The following is a 15,692-nucleotide window of genomic DNA, read 5'->3' as shown; positions in this document are numbered from 1 at the left end:
TCAGTTCACAGTTCCACATGTCCAAAAGGAGTAGGAAGAAGCAAAGCTTATTAAATCCTACCCCTCCATCTGGTACTTTTACAATCAGTAACTGTTATATTTGTTCACTTCCTGCTTTCCAAAAAAATGTTTTTTTTTTATTTATTTTTTTTTTGTTTTTTTGTCCCGTACCGCAGTACGAGGTGATATGACCATCCAATGACATAATGGGTACCATAGTAAGTGTCAATATAGTGATATATATAGCACATCATGACTGGTTCAAGACTCTTCATCCTTGTATTTAGCAAACATCAACTGCTTGTATTGTTTCTTGAATTGGCTCATCGTTGTGCATTGTTTGAGTTCCTTACTCAATCCATTCCATAGTTTGATTCCACATACTGAAATGCTATGGCTTTTTAACGTAGTCCTAGCATATAAGTGTTTAAAATGTACTTCTTCCCTGAGATCATATTTCTCCTCTCTTGTAGAGAAGTACTGGATGACATTTTTAGATAATTGGTTATTTTTAGCCTTATGCATCATTTTAGCGGTTTGAAGATGAACTATATCAGCAAGTTGAAGTAATTGTGATTTTAGAAATAAGAAGTTAGTATGTTCTCTGTAGGCGGCATTATGAATTATCCTTACTGACCTTTTTTGCAGTACATTTTGCGAGTGAATATTGCTTTTATAGCTATTAGCCCATATTTCCACACAATAAGTAAGATATGGTAGAACCAGAGCGCAATAAAGAGTGTGGAGTGATTTTTGTTTAAGAACAAACTTTGTTCAATCGATCTTTGACACACTGCAGACCATGCTGCTTTAATATAATGCTTTTTTATAGGTGTCTTATTTTATCAGAAATGTGGATAATAAAGATGGAAAATGCAAAACGGTGACTAAAACACTAAATTCCAGCAGTCCTGAGAGACTTACTTAAAACTACTGAACAATACCGTCATTTGGGACCTCTCATCAATAACTTTTCCATTGCGTAAGTATGTTTACCCCCTATTGAGCGTGTCGCTATGCGTTGTAATACAGTGTTAAATGCCAGCAGTTATTTGGTAAAAAATACGTCAATATGTCAACACAACATTATTCCGAGAGACAAGTAACTGCTTTCAAATTGTGACTTGCTAAGTCACACACACACACACACACACACACACACACACACACACAGGCGATAATTAACTGTGACCTTTTATGAAATGTCAGAAGTGGTGTTTGGGGATGGAATAGCGTAATCAGCGGCAGCATGGGGGTAATTAAGCTGCCCAAACCACACATACGGTCACGTCACACGTCTTCCGTGCTGCATGTTTAACGCCTTCCTTGCACCTCAGCATCAGAGATCACACTCCGGGAGGTCAGAAGTCACTGCTTTAAAAGCTAGAACAGCATTAAACTCAAACTCGAATGGGGAGGGGGTATATTTTGTAGTCAGTACTGCATGTTTAGATCTTTAACACACTGGAGACCATGCTGCTTTAGGAAGGCCTGAACAAAGTACAAACCAGCTGAACACGACACCATTGGCTCACCTCTGAAGGTCAGAGCCTCTTCTTATTTACAAGCGCTGTACTGTCAAATTCCGTGCAATAAATTGTTTGAGGAATGCTGGAGCCATCACATTTTAAGAGCTCTTCAACGGTCTTGTCACCAGCAGGCAGGGAAAGCATCCATCTCGGACTGTCACAAAAATCTGCCCTTCACAATGTGAACAATTATTACAGCTTCTGTTCTGTTTGTTAGTCTGCTGTTTAATGGTGATGATCATGGCTGTGCTACGGTGACGTTTGTCATGTTTAGCAGTGTATGAAGTCACGTAACCAGGCATTGCCATGTACTAGGCGTGTCCCCGTCCAATATTAATATCAGTTTAATTCAGTGCTTCCCAAATAAGCATGAATTAAAGCATTCAATTAATCAAGTCATCAGATAAAACATGTTTTTTCTTGTTTCAAAAGAAATAATAAATCTACAAGAAAAAAATAAAAACATTCGACTAAGTCATGAATGAGCAATTTGTTAATTATTTAGATAAACAAAGATGAAGTTGAAATAAAATGATATATTAGAAATGTTTTGGAAAATAGGTGGATGTATATAACAATTAAATAAAAACAATAAAAACTTAAGCCAATGACACTACTAGTCAGTCAGTCACGCAATAATTAATAAATTAAGAAGTCCATGAAAAAAAGACATTATCACAATGGCGTTCATGGCACGAAGGCCCAACCAAACAAGTCACATGTCACAACATAGCGTCTTCAAATACGACGAGTGCCAATTATGAAAGGTGTGTTCATCTTACCGCTGAGTTGTTTCATCCACCAGCAACACCAGTAAACGCTGCGGTTTCATTAGCCACGTTGACATGAGGAGTTTTTCCGAAAAAATGGTATACAATGCAAAGGAATATTCCAATCTCAAGTCTGCATGCGTTACTGCAATCAAACAGAATAGTCAACGGGGCATGCGCAGTAAAATGTAAACATCAACGTCACGTGATTCCGACCTGAGTTTTTTTCTTTCACTTGTTGGAATAACTCCGTATTGCGAGTTTTTCGTTCGTCCAGTCTTGAAATTTAGTTTGGATAAAAAAATAAAACTTTCCGCAGTAGTCCAGTGCCGATTGCTCACCTCCATTTTTAAAGCTAAAGAACGTCTCGAGTGGTGTGTTACGTCATATCTGAGCATGCGCTGAAAGAACGCACCCGGGGTAAATTTAAACAGGAAAATATAAAATTCATTCTTGTTAATATTTTATAATTAAACTCGGGACATGTTTTATATAGATATATATTTAATTTTAAATAAAAACTGGATTTATGAATGGAGTATATAAGTGTTTAGATTCTGTTCCACAGTTAGCATAATGCACACTTAAAGCTGCTTGCCAACCACCAATAAACAACAGAAGAAGAAAAACACAACGAAGAAGAACACACCCTGACAACTTTCCATTTGAGTTGGTACAAGATACCTCAATCGGATTGGGGAAAGGAATATTCCACCCCTGGGAATCAGATTATATGTCATTCGGATTGGCACTTTTCTTTTGGAATGTATGGGGACACACCCTTTATATACAGTGGACAACATCAACATTAAATATGGTGACTTCTTGGTCGATGCAAAATAAAAACACTGCAGTATTCCAAGCAGATATGAACAAAATTAACCCATATTCATTTTTTTGTAGATTATTAGCCAAAAAGAAAGATTAGATGTACAACACGTACAACAAAATAACCACAGCACCTCTTTTACATAAGAGAATAAAACATCATGTGGAACTTATTGTTGATGCCGACATCCTGTACAACCTTTCCTTGGTCCCATGGTGGGTTATTTAGCTCTCAGGATCAATAAGAATGCACAGCATGTGAGTCAGCATTCCGTGGAATGATACTATACAGGAAAAACTGACTAGTGTGTAATGTGTTGGTGTTATTATTATTATTATGATATATTACAAGCAAGTGTGATTTTTAGCTGTTATGTTAAAGTAAAGCTGACAAGATGAGTCATGATTAAACAGTTTCCTTCATAAGTAATACTGGTGTTCTTCATATACAATATATAATTATGGAAATCACCAAGACAAGGCCCAGAAGCTATTTGCATCCCCCAGCTCATTTTGGTTTGCCTAAGGCATATTAAAAAAAAAAAATGAGGGCTTGCATGAGAACATTGCTAAGGATGATTAGGGCCAGGCTGAAATGAAAAAGGCATGATAAAATAGTTTTTTAAGTGTTGGCCTTCATTTTGATGTTCAAGAATAATTCATTCATTCAGTAATAAGTCATTGTCTCTGTTATTGTATTGATATTTGGAATTTTATATCACGTTGTTCTTATTTTCAGCACTCCGCTCTCCCATCTTTGTTCAGGCTGCACTTGTAAATAAGAATTTGTTCTTAAATTGCTTGCCTGGGTAAATAAAGGTAAAAAAATAAATAAATAGTCCCCTATATTATTAATTAATTCATTCATTTTCTACCGCTTTTTCCTCACGAGGGTCGCGGGGGGTGCTGGAGCCTATCCCAGCTGTCTTTGGGCGAGAGGCAGGGTACACCCTGGACTGGTGGCCAGCCAATCACAGGGCACATATAGACAAACAACCATTCACACTCACATTCATACCTATGGACAATTTGGAGTCACCAATTATTTTTTTTGGAATGTGGGAGGAAACCGGAGTACCCGGAGAAAACCCACGCATGCACGGGGAGAACATGCAAACTCCACACAGAGATGGCCGAGGGTGGAATTGAACCCAGGTCTCCTAGCTGTGAGGTCTGCGCGCTAACCACTAGCCCGCCGTGCCGCCCTCCTATATTAATATTCATTTTAATTATTAATTTTTTTTACAATTATAGTTGACTTTGTAAAAAAAACTGATAAAAAATCATAAAAAAAAATATTGGTTTATATAATATTTAAATAATTAGGAAATGTATTAATTCATTATAATTTTACAATAACAAAAATGTATTGGTCTACTATATTTAACTGCTTACCTTATCTTGACCCACATTGGCTTGGTCTTAGCATCAGTTTTTAGCATTTAGTTTCAGAAAGCCGATCAAAGTGCCCCCCCACATCATTTCGTTTTTCTGTGTGGGTAAATATAGCAGCGTAGCGCTCGTCCAAACATCAGAACATTCCTACGTTGGATCTCAGCGAGGTCTCACGACTCCACTAAATCCTCCTCATCAAACTTTATGACTCACAGTAAAGGTCTATTAGATAATAAATGACCTCAGCAGGAACTCACAGTCTTCAGAGGAACACTGGTGGGCTGAATGGTTGGGCGTTGCACAGCCAGAAATATATTTGCTGCTCTGTACTGCTGCATCTCATTGTGTGGAACAAAAGAAGGGGAAATGTGAAAATGGCGTTTAATCAGTTTTCTGTTGGCCCGGTTATGTGGTGAAGGTCGATAATGGCACTTCTTTAGAGACGTATCATCAGGAGCTAACAGGATTATTGGCCTTCTGCTGTCAAAACACATCTCTCTGTCTCTCACCGCGGCTTTTGTTTGGAAACACACTTTTATTTTTGGCTGCTTGGTTGGTTCAAACGCTCCCCAGAAACGGATGTTCTCGGATGCTTCCCTTCAGGGACCAATTCTTCTCAGTGCTGTTTTCCTTTCACACGCGTGAATCCAAATGTACTTGTTGCTCTTATTTTGAAGTAAGCGCTGCCAGCTGCATTGTGCAGCTGGTCAAAGACGAGCTGTGTGTTCTGTGACGGGCGGATGCACGACGAGAGAAGTGAAAGTGATACAATATCACCTTCAAGCAGTTGTCGCAGGTGGCTGAGGCTTTGTCTTGTCACGTGAAGTGCGACCACACTTTCCTGAATTTCACTTCATCCTGTTATACCTCTTTGCTGGGGTCTGACCACGTGACTTGCAAAACCCGAGGGGCTGCTTTTCCAGAGCGTCACGTTGACTACACTGTATTTGTTTTTTTTTATACATTCATTCATTTTCTTTTTTTTTATTTTCTTTTTTATTTTTATTTTTTTTTTACATTCATTCTTACATTCATTCATTTTCTACTGTTTATCCTAATGAGGGTCGCAGAGGTGCTGGAGCCTATCCCAGCTGTCTTCAGGTGAGAAGCGGGGTACACCCTGGACTGGTGGCCAGCCAATCACAGGGCACATATAGACAAACAACCATTCACACTCACATTCATACCTATGGACAATTTGGAGTCGCTAATTAACCTAGCATGTTTTAGGAATGTGGGAGGAAACCGGAGTACCCGGAGAAAACCCACGCATGCACGGGGAGAACATGCAAACTCCACACAGAGACGGCCGGAGGTGGAATTGAACTCTGGTCTTCTAGCTGTGAGATCTGCGCGCTAACCACTTGATCGCCGTGCAGCACAACAACCAATATTAATTAATTCGTTTTCTACCGCTTTTCCTCACGAGGGTCGCGGGGGTTGCTGGAGCCTATCCCAGCTGTCTTCGGACAAGAGGCGGGGTACACCCTGGACTGGTGGCCAGCCAATCACAGGGCACATATAGACAAACAACCATTCACACTCACATTCATACCTATGGACAATTTGGAGTCGCTAATTAACCTAGCATGTTTTTGGAATGTGGGAGGAAACCGGAATACACAGCGAAAACCCACACATGCACGGCCGAGGGTGGAATTGAACCCTGGTCTCTTAGCTGTGAGGTCTGCACACTAACCACTTGTCCACCGTGCAGCCCACTATAAAAAAAGTACTTTCTTTTATTGCAGCCTCACTTTTCATTAGCCAACAGCCAAGTACCTCCAGCGTCTCATGGATTCTCAGTCCTGGGATGCGATGGAAAGCACCTCAGGCTGCTTGGCCCACCGTCAGTTCCTGTGTGTGTGTGTGTGTGTGTGTGTGTGTACGTGTTGTGTGTGCGGACGGAGCCAACTTGTGTAACCTTGCCGTCAGGGCCGGCCAAGCGTGACGTCCCCGAGCTTTGGCGTCCAGTGCAAACAGTTATTAGGAGCAGAAAGAGTGAAGCAGGCGGCGACAGCGGCGGGCGCCGTGGTGTGTGTTGTACGGGTGATGAAGTTGATGTATGAGGCCCTCGCACGAGCACTACAGCCGCAGTCTTTCCGCCAAGTGATGAATAGCATCAAAACGGTGGCCGTGCAGCAAGCGGCAGCAGATCTCATCTCCACTCTTTTATATTTTCCATTCTTGGCACATCTCAAATAAATGCTATCGTTTCTTTTTGATTTCCGGGCCTCGTCTGCTTCCCCCGTTCCCTTTTCCAATCGTCGCTCCTTTTGTGTAACTTTTAATGAGCTCAAAAGGTATGCAAGAGTGCACAAGGAACACTCGACAAAGCACTTTTGGAAAGATTACGCTACACTGACGGTGCTGTGGCGTCCCGTCGGCTTTTGTCTCTTTCTTTCTCAGCCCCGGCAAAAGGCGGGAGGAATGAGCGTGGTGGCGGTGGCGAGATTAACATCGGCGTGAATTGGCCTGCAGATTGGTTTGTGGGCTGGAAATGAAAGCTGGAGCAGAGCAGGAACAATGTGGAGGGAAGGTCACCATTAAGGAGGACGCCATGTGATATTTGCATGGAAACAAACGACATATAACGCCGTTGCAATCTCCTCCTTGCCAATTGTGGAGCTTCTCCAGGAAAGGATGGTGGGGGGGGGCTTTTTTACTTTGTCCATTAAAGCACTCAGGGTTCTTATGTGGCTTCCATTCCTCTTGGAGTGCCATTAGCCACCTTTAATGAGAAATGTCTGCTTAGAAGAGCCAAAGATGGCTGGGCCGTTAATCCCACCTAATCACATATCAGAGTCATCTTAGACCGAAAGATGATCTACTTGAGGGTGCCTTCTGGGGGTGCGGGGGGGGGGGGGTGATCATGAATATCTGCAGCTTCACACCTCACAAGGCAATTGGGCCGTTTAATTTGCATACTTTTATGATTTGCATTTTAAATCATTTTATTTTATTATTAATTTTAACATAAATTCATTATTTTATTTGTAAATATATAGTATAGTATTTATGGATTTTTTGTAAAAAATTTAATTAAGTTTTTTTTTTTTTTTCCTTTGGGCTCCAGAGGAAAATATAATTGACTTGTCTAATATACAAGCAACTGAATACACAGGCTTAATGCTAACAAGCTGATATAGAACATCAATATACAATTTTAAACAGCAATTTTAATAACATTATTTCCAAACAAGGTGTCCTGGCTGGTCCACAAATGTCAACAATGGACTTTTTTACAACAGGATTAACCCTAAAGTTATAAAGTGTAATTAGCTTCACTAAACTATACTGCGGTATACACAAGCAGGTAAATATACATGCTAGATGCTAACAAGTTTTCCTATTACATTTAGATACAACCCGAATTAATACACAACGACAACGTGTCCTGGCTGGTCCATGAATGTCAACAGTTGACTTTTTTTTTGCTACAGGACCCCCACTAGTGTTAAATGTAATTAGCTTGACTTAATTATACTGCAATATATACTAGCAAATAAACATACATGCTAAATGCTAACTGTCTTGCAGCATGGATATACAGTACAAATTTAAACAGCAATTTTGCTAACATTATTGCAAAACTGGTTGTCCTGGCTGGTCCACAAATGTCAACAATGGACATGTTTATGCCACAGGACTCCTCTTAGAGTTGAAAAGTGTAATTAACTTGACTAAACAAAGCGGTGCCACAATGTGCATGCTAAATGCTAACATACGCTCTCATACGATGCATATACAACCACAACTTTGTTAGAATTAATACATAAGAAGGTGTCCTGGCTGGTCCACCAATGTCAACAATGGACATTTTTATGCCACAGGACTTCACTTAGAGTTGAAAAGTGTAATTAACTTGACTAAACAACACTGCGGTGCTACAATGTGAATGCTAACATACAAGGTATGTATATGTAACTCTAAACAACCACAACTTTGTTACAATTAATACATAAGAAGGTGTCCTGGCTGGTCCACCAATGTCAACAATGGACATTTTTATGCCACAGGACTCCTCTTAGAGTTGAAAAGTGTAATTAACTTGACTAAACAACACTCCGGTGCTACAATGTGAATGCTAACATACAAGGTATGTATATGTAACTCTAAACAACCACAACTTTGTTACAATTAATACATAAGAAGGTGTCCTGGCTGGTCCACCAATGTCAACAATGGACACTTTTATGCCACAGGACTTCACTTAGAGTTGAAAAGTGTAATTAACTTGACTAAACAACACTGCGGTGCTACAATGTGAATGCTAACATACAAGGTATGTATATGCAACTCTAAACAACCACAACTTTGTTAGAATTAATACATAAGAAGGTGTCCTGGCTGGTCCACCAATGTCAACAATGGACATTTTTATGCCACAGGACTCCTCTTAGAGTTGAAAAGTGTAATTAACTGTCGCTCTCATATGATGTGTGTGCAACTCTAATCCACAACTTTGCTAGAATTAATACATAAGAAGGTGTCCTGGCTGGTCCACAAATGTCAACAATGGACATTTTTTGGGACAGGTTCACCCAAACTACATTGTGGTTATATGCAGAATACAGTACAAGCGAGTAAATGTACATGCTAAATGCAAAAAATCTGTTATATAACACGTAAACACAGACTTTGACAGCATTAAAACACAAGAGGGTGGTCCTGGCTGGTCCATTATTTTCCCTAATATAAGCCTAGTACCATAAAGCTGTCATTCTCAACTGAAACTGAAAGTATTGTGGCTGTGAAAAGGATTTGTGCCGCCTAAACACAGGTCACAACCTCTAAAAATCCAAAACATGGACTTTATTCTCCAAGCAGAGAGCTTTCTTATTTGTTGGACTCGATCGCAGTGAGACAATTCCTATAAAATTCCCTGTTCTATCACAAATGTGACGTTATTGATTGTGGCGTTTTATGTCCAACCCTTTCTTTCCTTCTCTCTCTCTCTCCGGCAGTGGCCAACATTTTGTGGCGGGAAGAAGGTACGTGCTCCTGCTCCATTGCTGAATTCATTAAAGCGCCTTAATTGAATTCCTGTAATGGGGTTAGTGAACTGTGACGAGCGGGATTAAATGATTGGATGCTTTGGAAGCAGATAATGTTGCCTTATTTACTTTGCAAACTGCAATATCATGTGCACTGTTTCAACACAGTAAAAGAAGCTGTTTTTTTTGGTTTGTTTGTTTTATTTTGTTTTTTTTGCAGGGCTGGGTATCGGCAATATGTTCTACGTGTTCTACGAGGATGGCATTAAAGTCATGGAGCCAGTGGCGTGCGAGATCCAGCGCCATATCAAGCCCAGCGAGAAGCTGCTGGCTCTGCAGGTGAGAAACGTATAACTCACTCAGGTTTGAATATTGGAACTTAACGAGCAAGAACGCCATTACATATTTTTATAACTGTAACTGTACAGCAAAAGAGTTGCTGACAACGGAGAAAAAGGCTTTTATTTATTTTTAGTTGCTAAGCTCGGCCTGTACTGCACAGCCGGAGCTTTATTTACACACTGACATCAACAATCATATTGTAGCTCTACTCCTGGTCTCTTATAGTCGCAGGGGGGGTGGGCTACTAAAGCAAATAAACGCCGGGGTTGCTAGTTAGCGCTGGGTCCAAAAAAATAATAATAATAATAATCAACTTTCTGGTGTCATTTCTTATGAACTTATAACTCAAAGATGTCTAAGCTTTTTTCCAGCGAATGCCACAGACTACAAAAATGTCTTCTAGTAAATGTTCTTTTCTGAATTATAACTTTATTTTAAGGCTGCCAATTGATTAAAATATTTAATCATGATTAATCGCGGGCGGCACGGCAGTCGAGTGGTTAGCGCGCAGACCTCCCCACTCGTGAGGAAAAAGCGGTAGAAAATGAATGAATGATTAATCGCACTATGTAGTTAACTCATAATTAATCACAGCTAGAAAGAAAAAAATTAAAATTAAAATTAAATCAGGAAAGCAGGAAGTGAACAAATGTAACAGTTACTGATTGTAAAAGTACCAGATGGAGGGGTAGGATTTAATAAGCTTTGCTTCTTCCTACTCCTTTTGGACATGTGGAACTGGGAACTCATTATGGGATGCATTCAATTGTAATCTGATGCATGTTCAAATGAAATAAAACCATTACCATTACCAAAGAAAGGAAATAATAGAATGAATGCTGAAATATCCAAGAAACGTGTCTGTAAACAGAAGACGTGACATTCCCAAAGATGGTGGGATGTTTTGGAAATAGCTTCTCGGCATTCACAGGGTGTGTTTTCACCTTTCACACGCCGGGCTCTCTTAATTAGCGCCGGGTCACAATACTTAACATTAACAGCTGTGGGTGAAGGTAACTTCCTGATGTTTTTTAATGAAGACTCCAAGAGCTGCATTCAAAGTATCATGGCTGGTCGGCATTCAGCAGCTTTATAAAATTAAAATTAAAATTAAAATTAAAATTAAAATTAAAATTAAAATTAAAATTAAAATTAAAATTAAAATTAAAATTAAAATTAAAATTAAAATTAAAATTAAAATTAAAATTAAAATTAAAATTAAAAAATAAAAAGCAGCTTTATGGTAGCATTTATGGTAGTTTATTTTTATTGCAACAATCCAAAATGTATATAACAAACATAAGGGGGTTGTGGGATTGTTGTCAATGTATTAAATGCAGATTTCATTTCCATGTGTTCTATCTCCATGTGTTGTTGAATGGGCACGTCCCCCCCCCCCCCGAGAGTGTGCACTGATTGGATCCTTGTCAAACATAAAGCGCTCCACAATGAATGCAAGACAAGGAGCCGTCCTCGGAGAGCGCTAGTACGAGTGTATCAATCAGTGGTGGCTGCTGTGATCACACGCGGGCATCTTGGGTGATAGACATCAGAGAGGCGCTGGCGTTTCCTGACATATTTGTTTACCATAATCATTCAGCCGAGCTATTGTGCTCAACTACTGTACCAGGGAGTCTTTTACTGCAATATATGCACTGTGCTTGTAAACAAAAAACCCTCCAGGAAGCCTCTTTATGTTGCTTCTCTCGACAGACAGACTATTTACAAGTTTTTACTCCCTGCTGAGATACCTGGAAGGATAATTGGATTATTCTTTTTTTTTCAATGTAGGTACCACTACACTGTTTAGTTTGGTACCTGCGAAGGTCACATGTGAAATAAAATGTGTATTCATGTAATTCTATAACAAGGCATGCACAATTATTAGATAGGCTTTTTTTCATGCAAAAAGAACCTGAAGGTTAAATACATATAAAAAAAGTTGTGAAATATGAGAATTTTTGGAATATGAAAAATGCTTATGCTTAAGAATTTAATGACTTAATCTCTTAAGTCATGATGACGTTTTTTAATGTTTGAAATAAATTAAAGTAAAAAACACTTGTAGGCTGCATGGCGGATGAGTGATTAGCATGCAGGCCTCACAGCTAGGAGACCCGAGTTCAATTCCACCCTCGGCCATCTCTGTGTGGAGTTTGCATGTTCTCCCCGTGCATGCGTGGGTTTTCTCCGGGTACTCCGCTTTCCTCCCACATTCCAAAAACATGCTAGGTTAATTGGCGACTCCAAATTGTCCATAGGTATGAATGTGAGTGTGAATGGTTGTTTGTCTATATGTGCCCTGTGATTGGCTGGCCACCAGTCCAGGGTGTACCCCGCCTCTCGCCCGAAGACAGCTGGGATAGGCTCCTCGTGAGGATAAGCGGTAGATAAAGAATGAAAGAATAAATGTATTACAGGTAGTTTAAATTGGTAAAGAAAAATTGAAGTATAAAGAATTCTCAATTCAAAGGGAATTTGTGTTACAGAAACTAAGGAATTACAGGAGAAATGGGAGTGTCCTAAATGAGATTAATGTTTTCACTTTGGATTTCACTAGCTAGGAACTTTTTTATTACGGAACTATAAACAATTCCTGTATATGGCATGGATGTTGATATTTGAAAGTGAATTTGTGTTATGCCAAATTTAGAATAACGAGGAAAGTGGGAATTTTTTGAAGTTTTCATTGGGAAAAATGTGGTCTTATGAAAAAGCATGTTTTCAAAACAGTACCCCCCTCAGTCTTGAGTCAGCTCTTTGAGGTTCTAATGCTTTAAAAGGGTTAAACTGATGTAAAAATATGAACTATAATGACTTTCAGCATGGTTATGACAGCAAGAAAGCTTGTGTACAAATAATCTTCTTCAGTCTGTCTCCTGCATGGTGTGTTTAACACAGATTAAATATCTTAATTCATTCATGAGAAGAAAAATACTGGTCAGTGTCAGGAGAATTCCATATGGAACAAGAACAAACATCTTTGCCGCCTTCTTTATATTTTCTGTTCTGTTTATGCTACTCCCCCACGCACAGTACAAGTACAGTACAGTATGCATTGTACAACACCTTCACACCCTCAGCTGCAACACACATTCAATTTCCACCACACGACATGAAGAAGTCGTTGGCTCACAAACTGAGTAAATTTAAATGCAGGCTTTGTTGTGTGGATTGGAGTGACACAGGAAGAACATTGATAAGTCAGTGAAAAAATGGAGATAACCACTCTATATCTTTTGTGTGTTTTCTTTTCCAGGAAGAGGTGTGTCCCGCTTTGGAAGATGACACGGTACAGAAGTGTGTGTGGTCCTCAGCGGTCAACGTGAAGGATAAATTTATTTACGCAGCGCAGCCGACCTTGGATCGAGTGCTCATAGTGGACATCCAGTCCCAGAAAGCTGTCCAGGTAACGTTCAGGATCCTCACTTTTTTTCAATCGAGCAAAAATGCAACTTTTAATAAAAAAAACAGGAGTAATGCACCATCACCCTCACCAAAAAGGTTTCCATTAAAAACTATAAGACTCGACGTGACTTCACGTTAACGTCGACTCTTTTGGTGGGTCTTACTGTGCTTAATTTGCTTTTTACACTTATGTGACAGTCATTGTACTCTAAGGGCATTGAATCCATCACGGCTGAATACTCCAGTTGGGGAGTGCGACAGATGAAAATGTAAAAAAAAAAAAAAAGAGAGCCGTATCACCTTCAAATTATGTCTTCATGTTGAAAGGTCCCTCGTTATTATTTATTCTTTTTCACCAATTCTAAATGAATGTCAGAGCTCCAAAATCTAAAAGTGCTTTTAGTGAGTCTGAAAGGGAACACGCTGTTTTGTGTGTGTCGAGCTTCATTCACCTTTTACTTCTACATTGTAACGCTGTCCAACGTAGTGAGAGTCATATATCACGTACAAGGAAGTAACCTTAACTCATTTCTTTACCAAAGATGTTACATTTTTGACATATTTATACGTCTTTTTTGTGAGAGAGTCGGTGTTGCAGAGAGAAAGAGAGCCCGTTTGGTTCAATTTTAAGCCAAAGAAACGTCCTCAAGAGCATGGCCTGCATCTTTGCCTTCTATGCAGCAACCAGGAAGTAGAAAGGCTGGGATCCATGTTGCACAAGGGAGGTTAGGCATTGAAAGGAAACTTTTAAGGCATGCACACGTGTGCACGCAAACACGTACACACGCAGTTCACTTGCAAATGTGAAAATTATAAATAGTTATTAAACATTATTACAGAAAACTGAATTGGCAATATTGTAATGGTGCAATGAACACATATGTGCTGTATACAGCATTTGTTTAATATTGTTTTTTCTGATCGGGGAAAAAATACCAATATCAACCGATGTTGGGACGATAATTATTGGTACAGATAATTCTCGGACATCTCTTGTTATTTTCAACCATTTTTTTGTGTTGTTTATGTCATGGCTTTGTTGTTTAGACATTTTGGCGAAATATGTATGGCTACATTTTTCACAAAAGCCTTTTTTCTACCTTTTCTTTGTTGAGAACTGATATTTTGCTGAAACGTACTAATGTTCTACTGCAGGGGTGGGTAAATATTCTGACTCGTGGGCCACATTGAGTTAACAAAATTGGCCAAAACATATATTTAATACACACAATTTTATTTTTATTTATTTGTGTAAGTTTATCTGTAGAGGTGTTATACTATCAGCTGTATGTTCTCATGTCAATTTTTTCAGGAGCACTTTAAACATCAGACCACATCAAATTATGTCATTTAATTTGACAGTTTTGTTGTTTTTTTACTTAATGAGACATCCGACTTGCCAGTTTGTATGCTAAAAGTTGAAATACTTAGAAAGCAACTGGTGGGCCGCATGTGGCCCCCGGGCTGTAGTTTGAACACCCCTGTTATACTGCTGGTTCTAAACAAACCTCTTTAGGACGGCTTTTGAAAAATGGCTGGGATTTAATGAGTTAGCAACACACGCTAACATTACACTTCCGTTTTAACAGCAATGTCATGCTAGATTAGCCTTTTCGCTAAAGGAAAACATGATCAAACTTACAGCTCCCACATCTGTAACTGACTAGTTGATAGAGCTTTATGTTAAGATGTGTAGCGAAGCCTGGGAAATAATTTTGGTGCAGACTCCTGGCACATATTAGTGTTGGAACACCATTTATATCCCTTTTGCTTAATGAGGACCTTTCAAGTTAATAAATGCTGCTGGCTTGGCTGAGTAGCCTTGAAATGGTAACTAAGCAACCCATTGCAGATGTGTTAACATGGTGGGGAGAAGAGGTGTTTGATTTCGCCGGGTGCCTCTTAAAGTGACAGTTATTGTTGTTTTTTTTCCAACAACTAAGTGCCTGCGAGTTCAGTCGCCTGTGTCATTGCCTTTGTGGGCGTGTCATCCAGGGCGGCTCACGTAGTACGTCCTCTGCAGATGGCAGTTTACAGCTCACAAGCCTCACGGGGAGACGCCGCTAAGCAGCCTGCATTTCCCCCCTAAAAACTGTCACTGGCTCATTATTCAGGTCGCCTGGAGGTTTGGCTTCACCGCATTGTATTAGCAGCCGTTAATTAACCACCTGAACCGCCTGCCTCCAGCTGCGGGAAAACACGTGCACTCTTGCTTTCAGTTTCACTTTTAACGCTTTAAAGTAGCGATGTGATGACACCAGCAGTGGGGATCAATGAAGCGGTAAAATCGTGTCATAGTAGGTTCCTCCCGTCCTTGCTTAGCGGCCATTGCAATGGGATTTAATGGGGCAGGAAACAGCATAGTGGATGGAATACTGCCTTGTGTAAATTGTTTTTCTGTAAATAAGGCTTACTATTACGGA

At 39.6% G+C, this 15,692-nt stretch overlaps 1 protein-coding gene across 3 annotated transcripts in view; it reads left to right on the top strand.

Annotated features, from left to right (window-relative positions):
* fstl5 (follistatin-like 5) overlaps nucleotides 1-15,692 on the top strand; it is a 154,210-nt gene that overhangs the window by 126,200 nt on the left and 12,318 nt on the right. For all 3 annotated transcript variants that reach the window (XM_058049606.2, XM_058049613.2, XM_058049621.2), the window contains 3 exons: nucleotides 9,490-9,516; nucleotides 9,740-9,858; nucleotides 13,121-13,270. In XM_058049606.2, coding sequence (XP_057905589.2) covers nucleotides 9,490-9,516; nucleotides 9,740-9,858; nucleotides 13,121-13,270 — 296 coding nt within the window. The remainder of the gene's footprint in view (nucleotides 1-9,489; nucleotides 9,517-9,739; nucleotides 9,859-13,120; nucleotides 13,271-15,692) is intronic.

Source organism: Doryrhamphus excisus, linkage group LG23 (genome assembly GCF_037039965.1).
Source record: "Doryrhamphus excisus strain RoL-2023G ecotype Guam linkage group LG23, RoL_Dexc_Guam_v1.1, whole genome shotgun sequence".
Taxonomy (NCBI): Eukaryota; Metazoa; Chordata; class Actinopteri; order Syngnathiformes; family Syngnathidae; genus Doryrhamphus; species Doryrhamphus excisus.
Note: the sequence above shows the minus strand (reverse complement) of the source record. Positions and strands in the feature narration are given on the sequence as shown.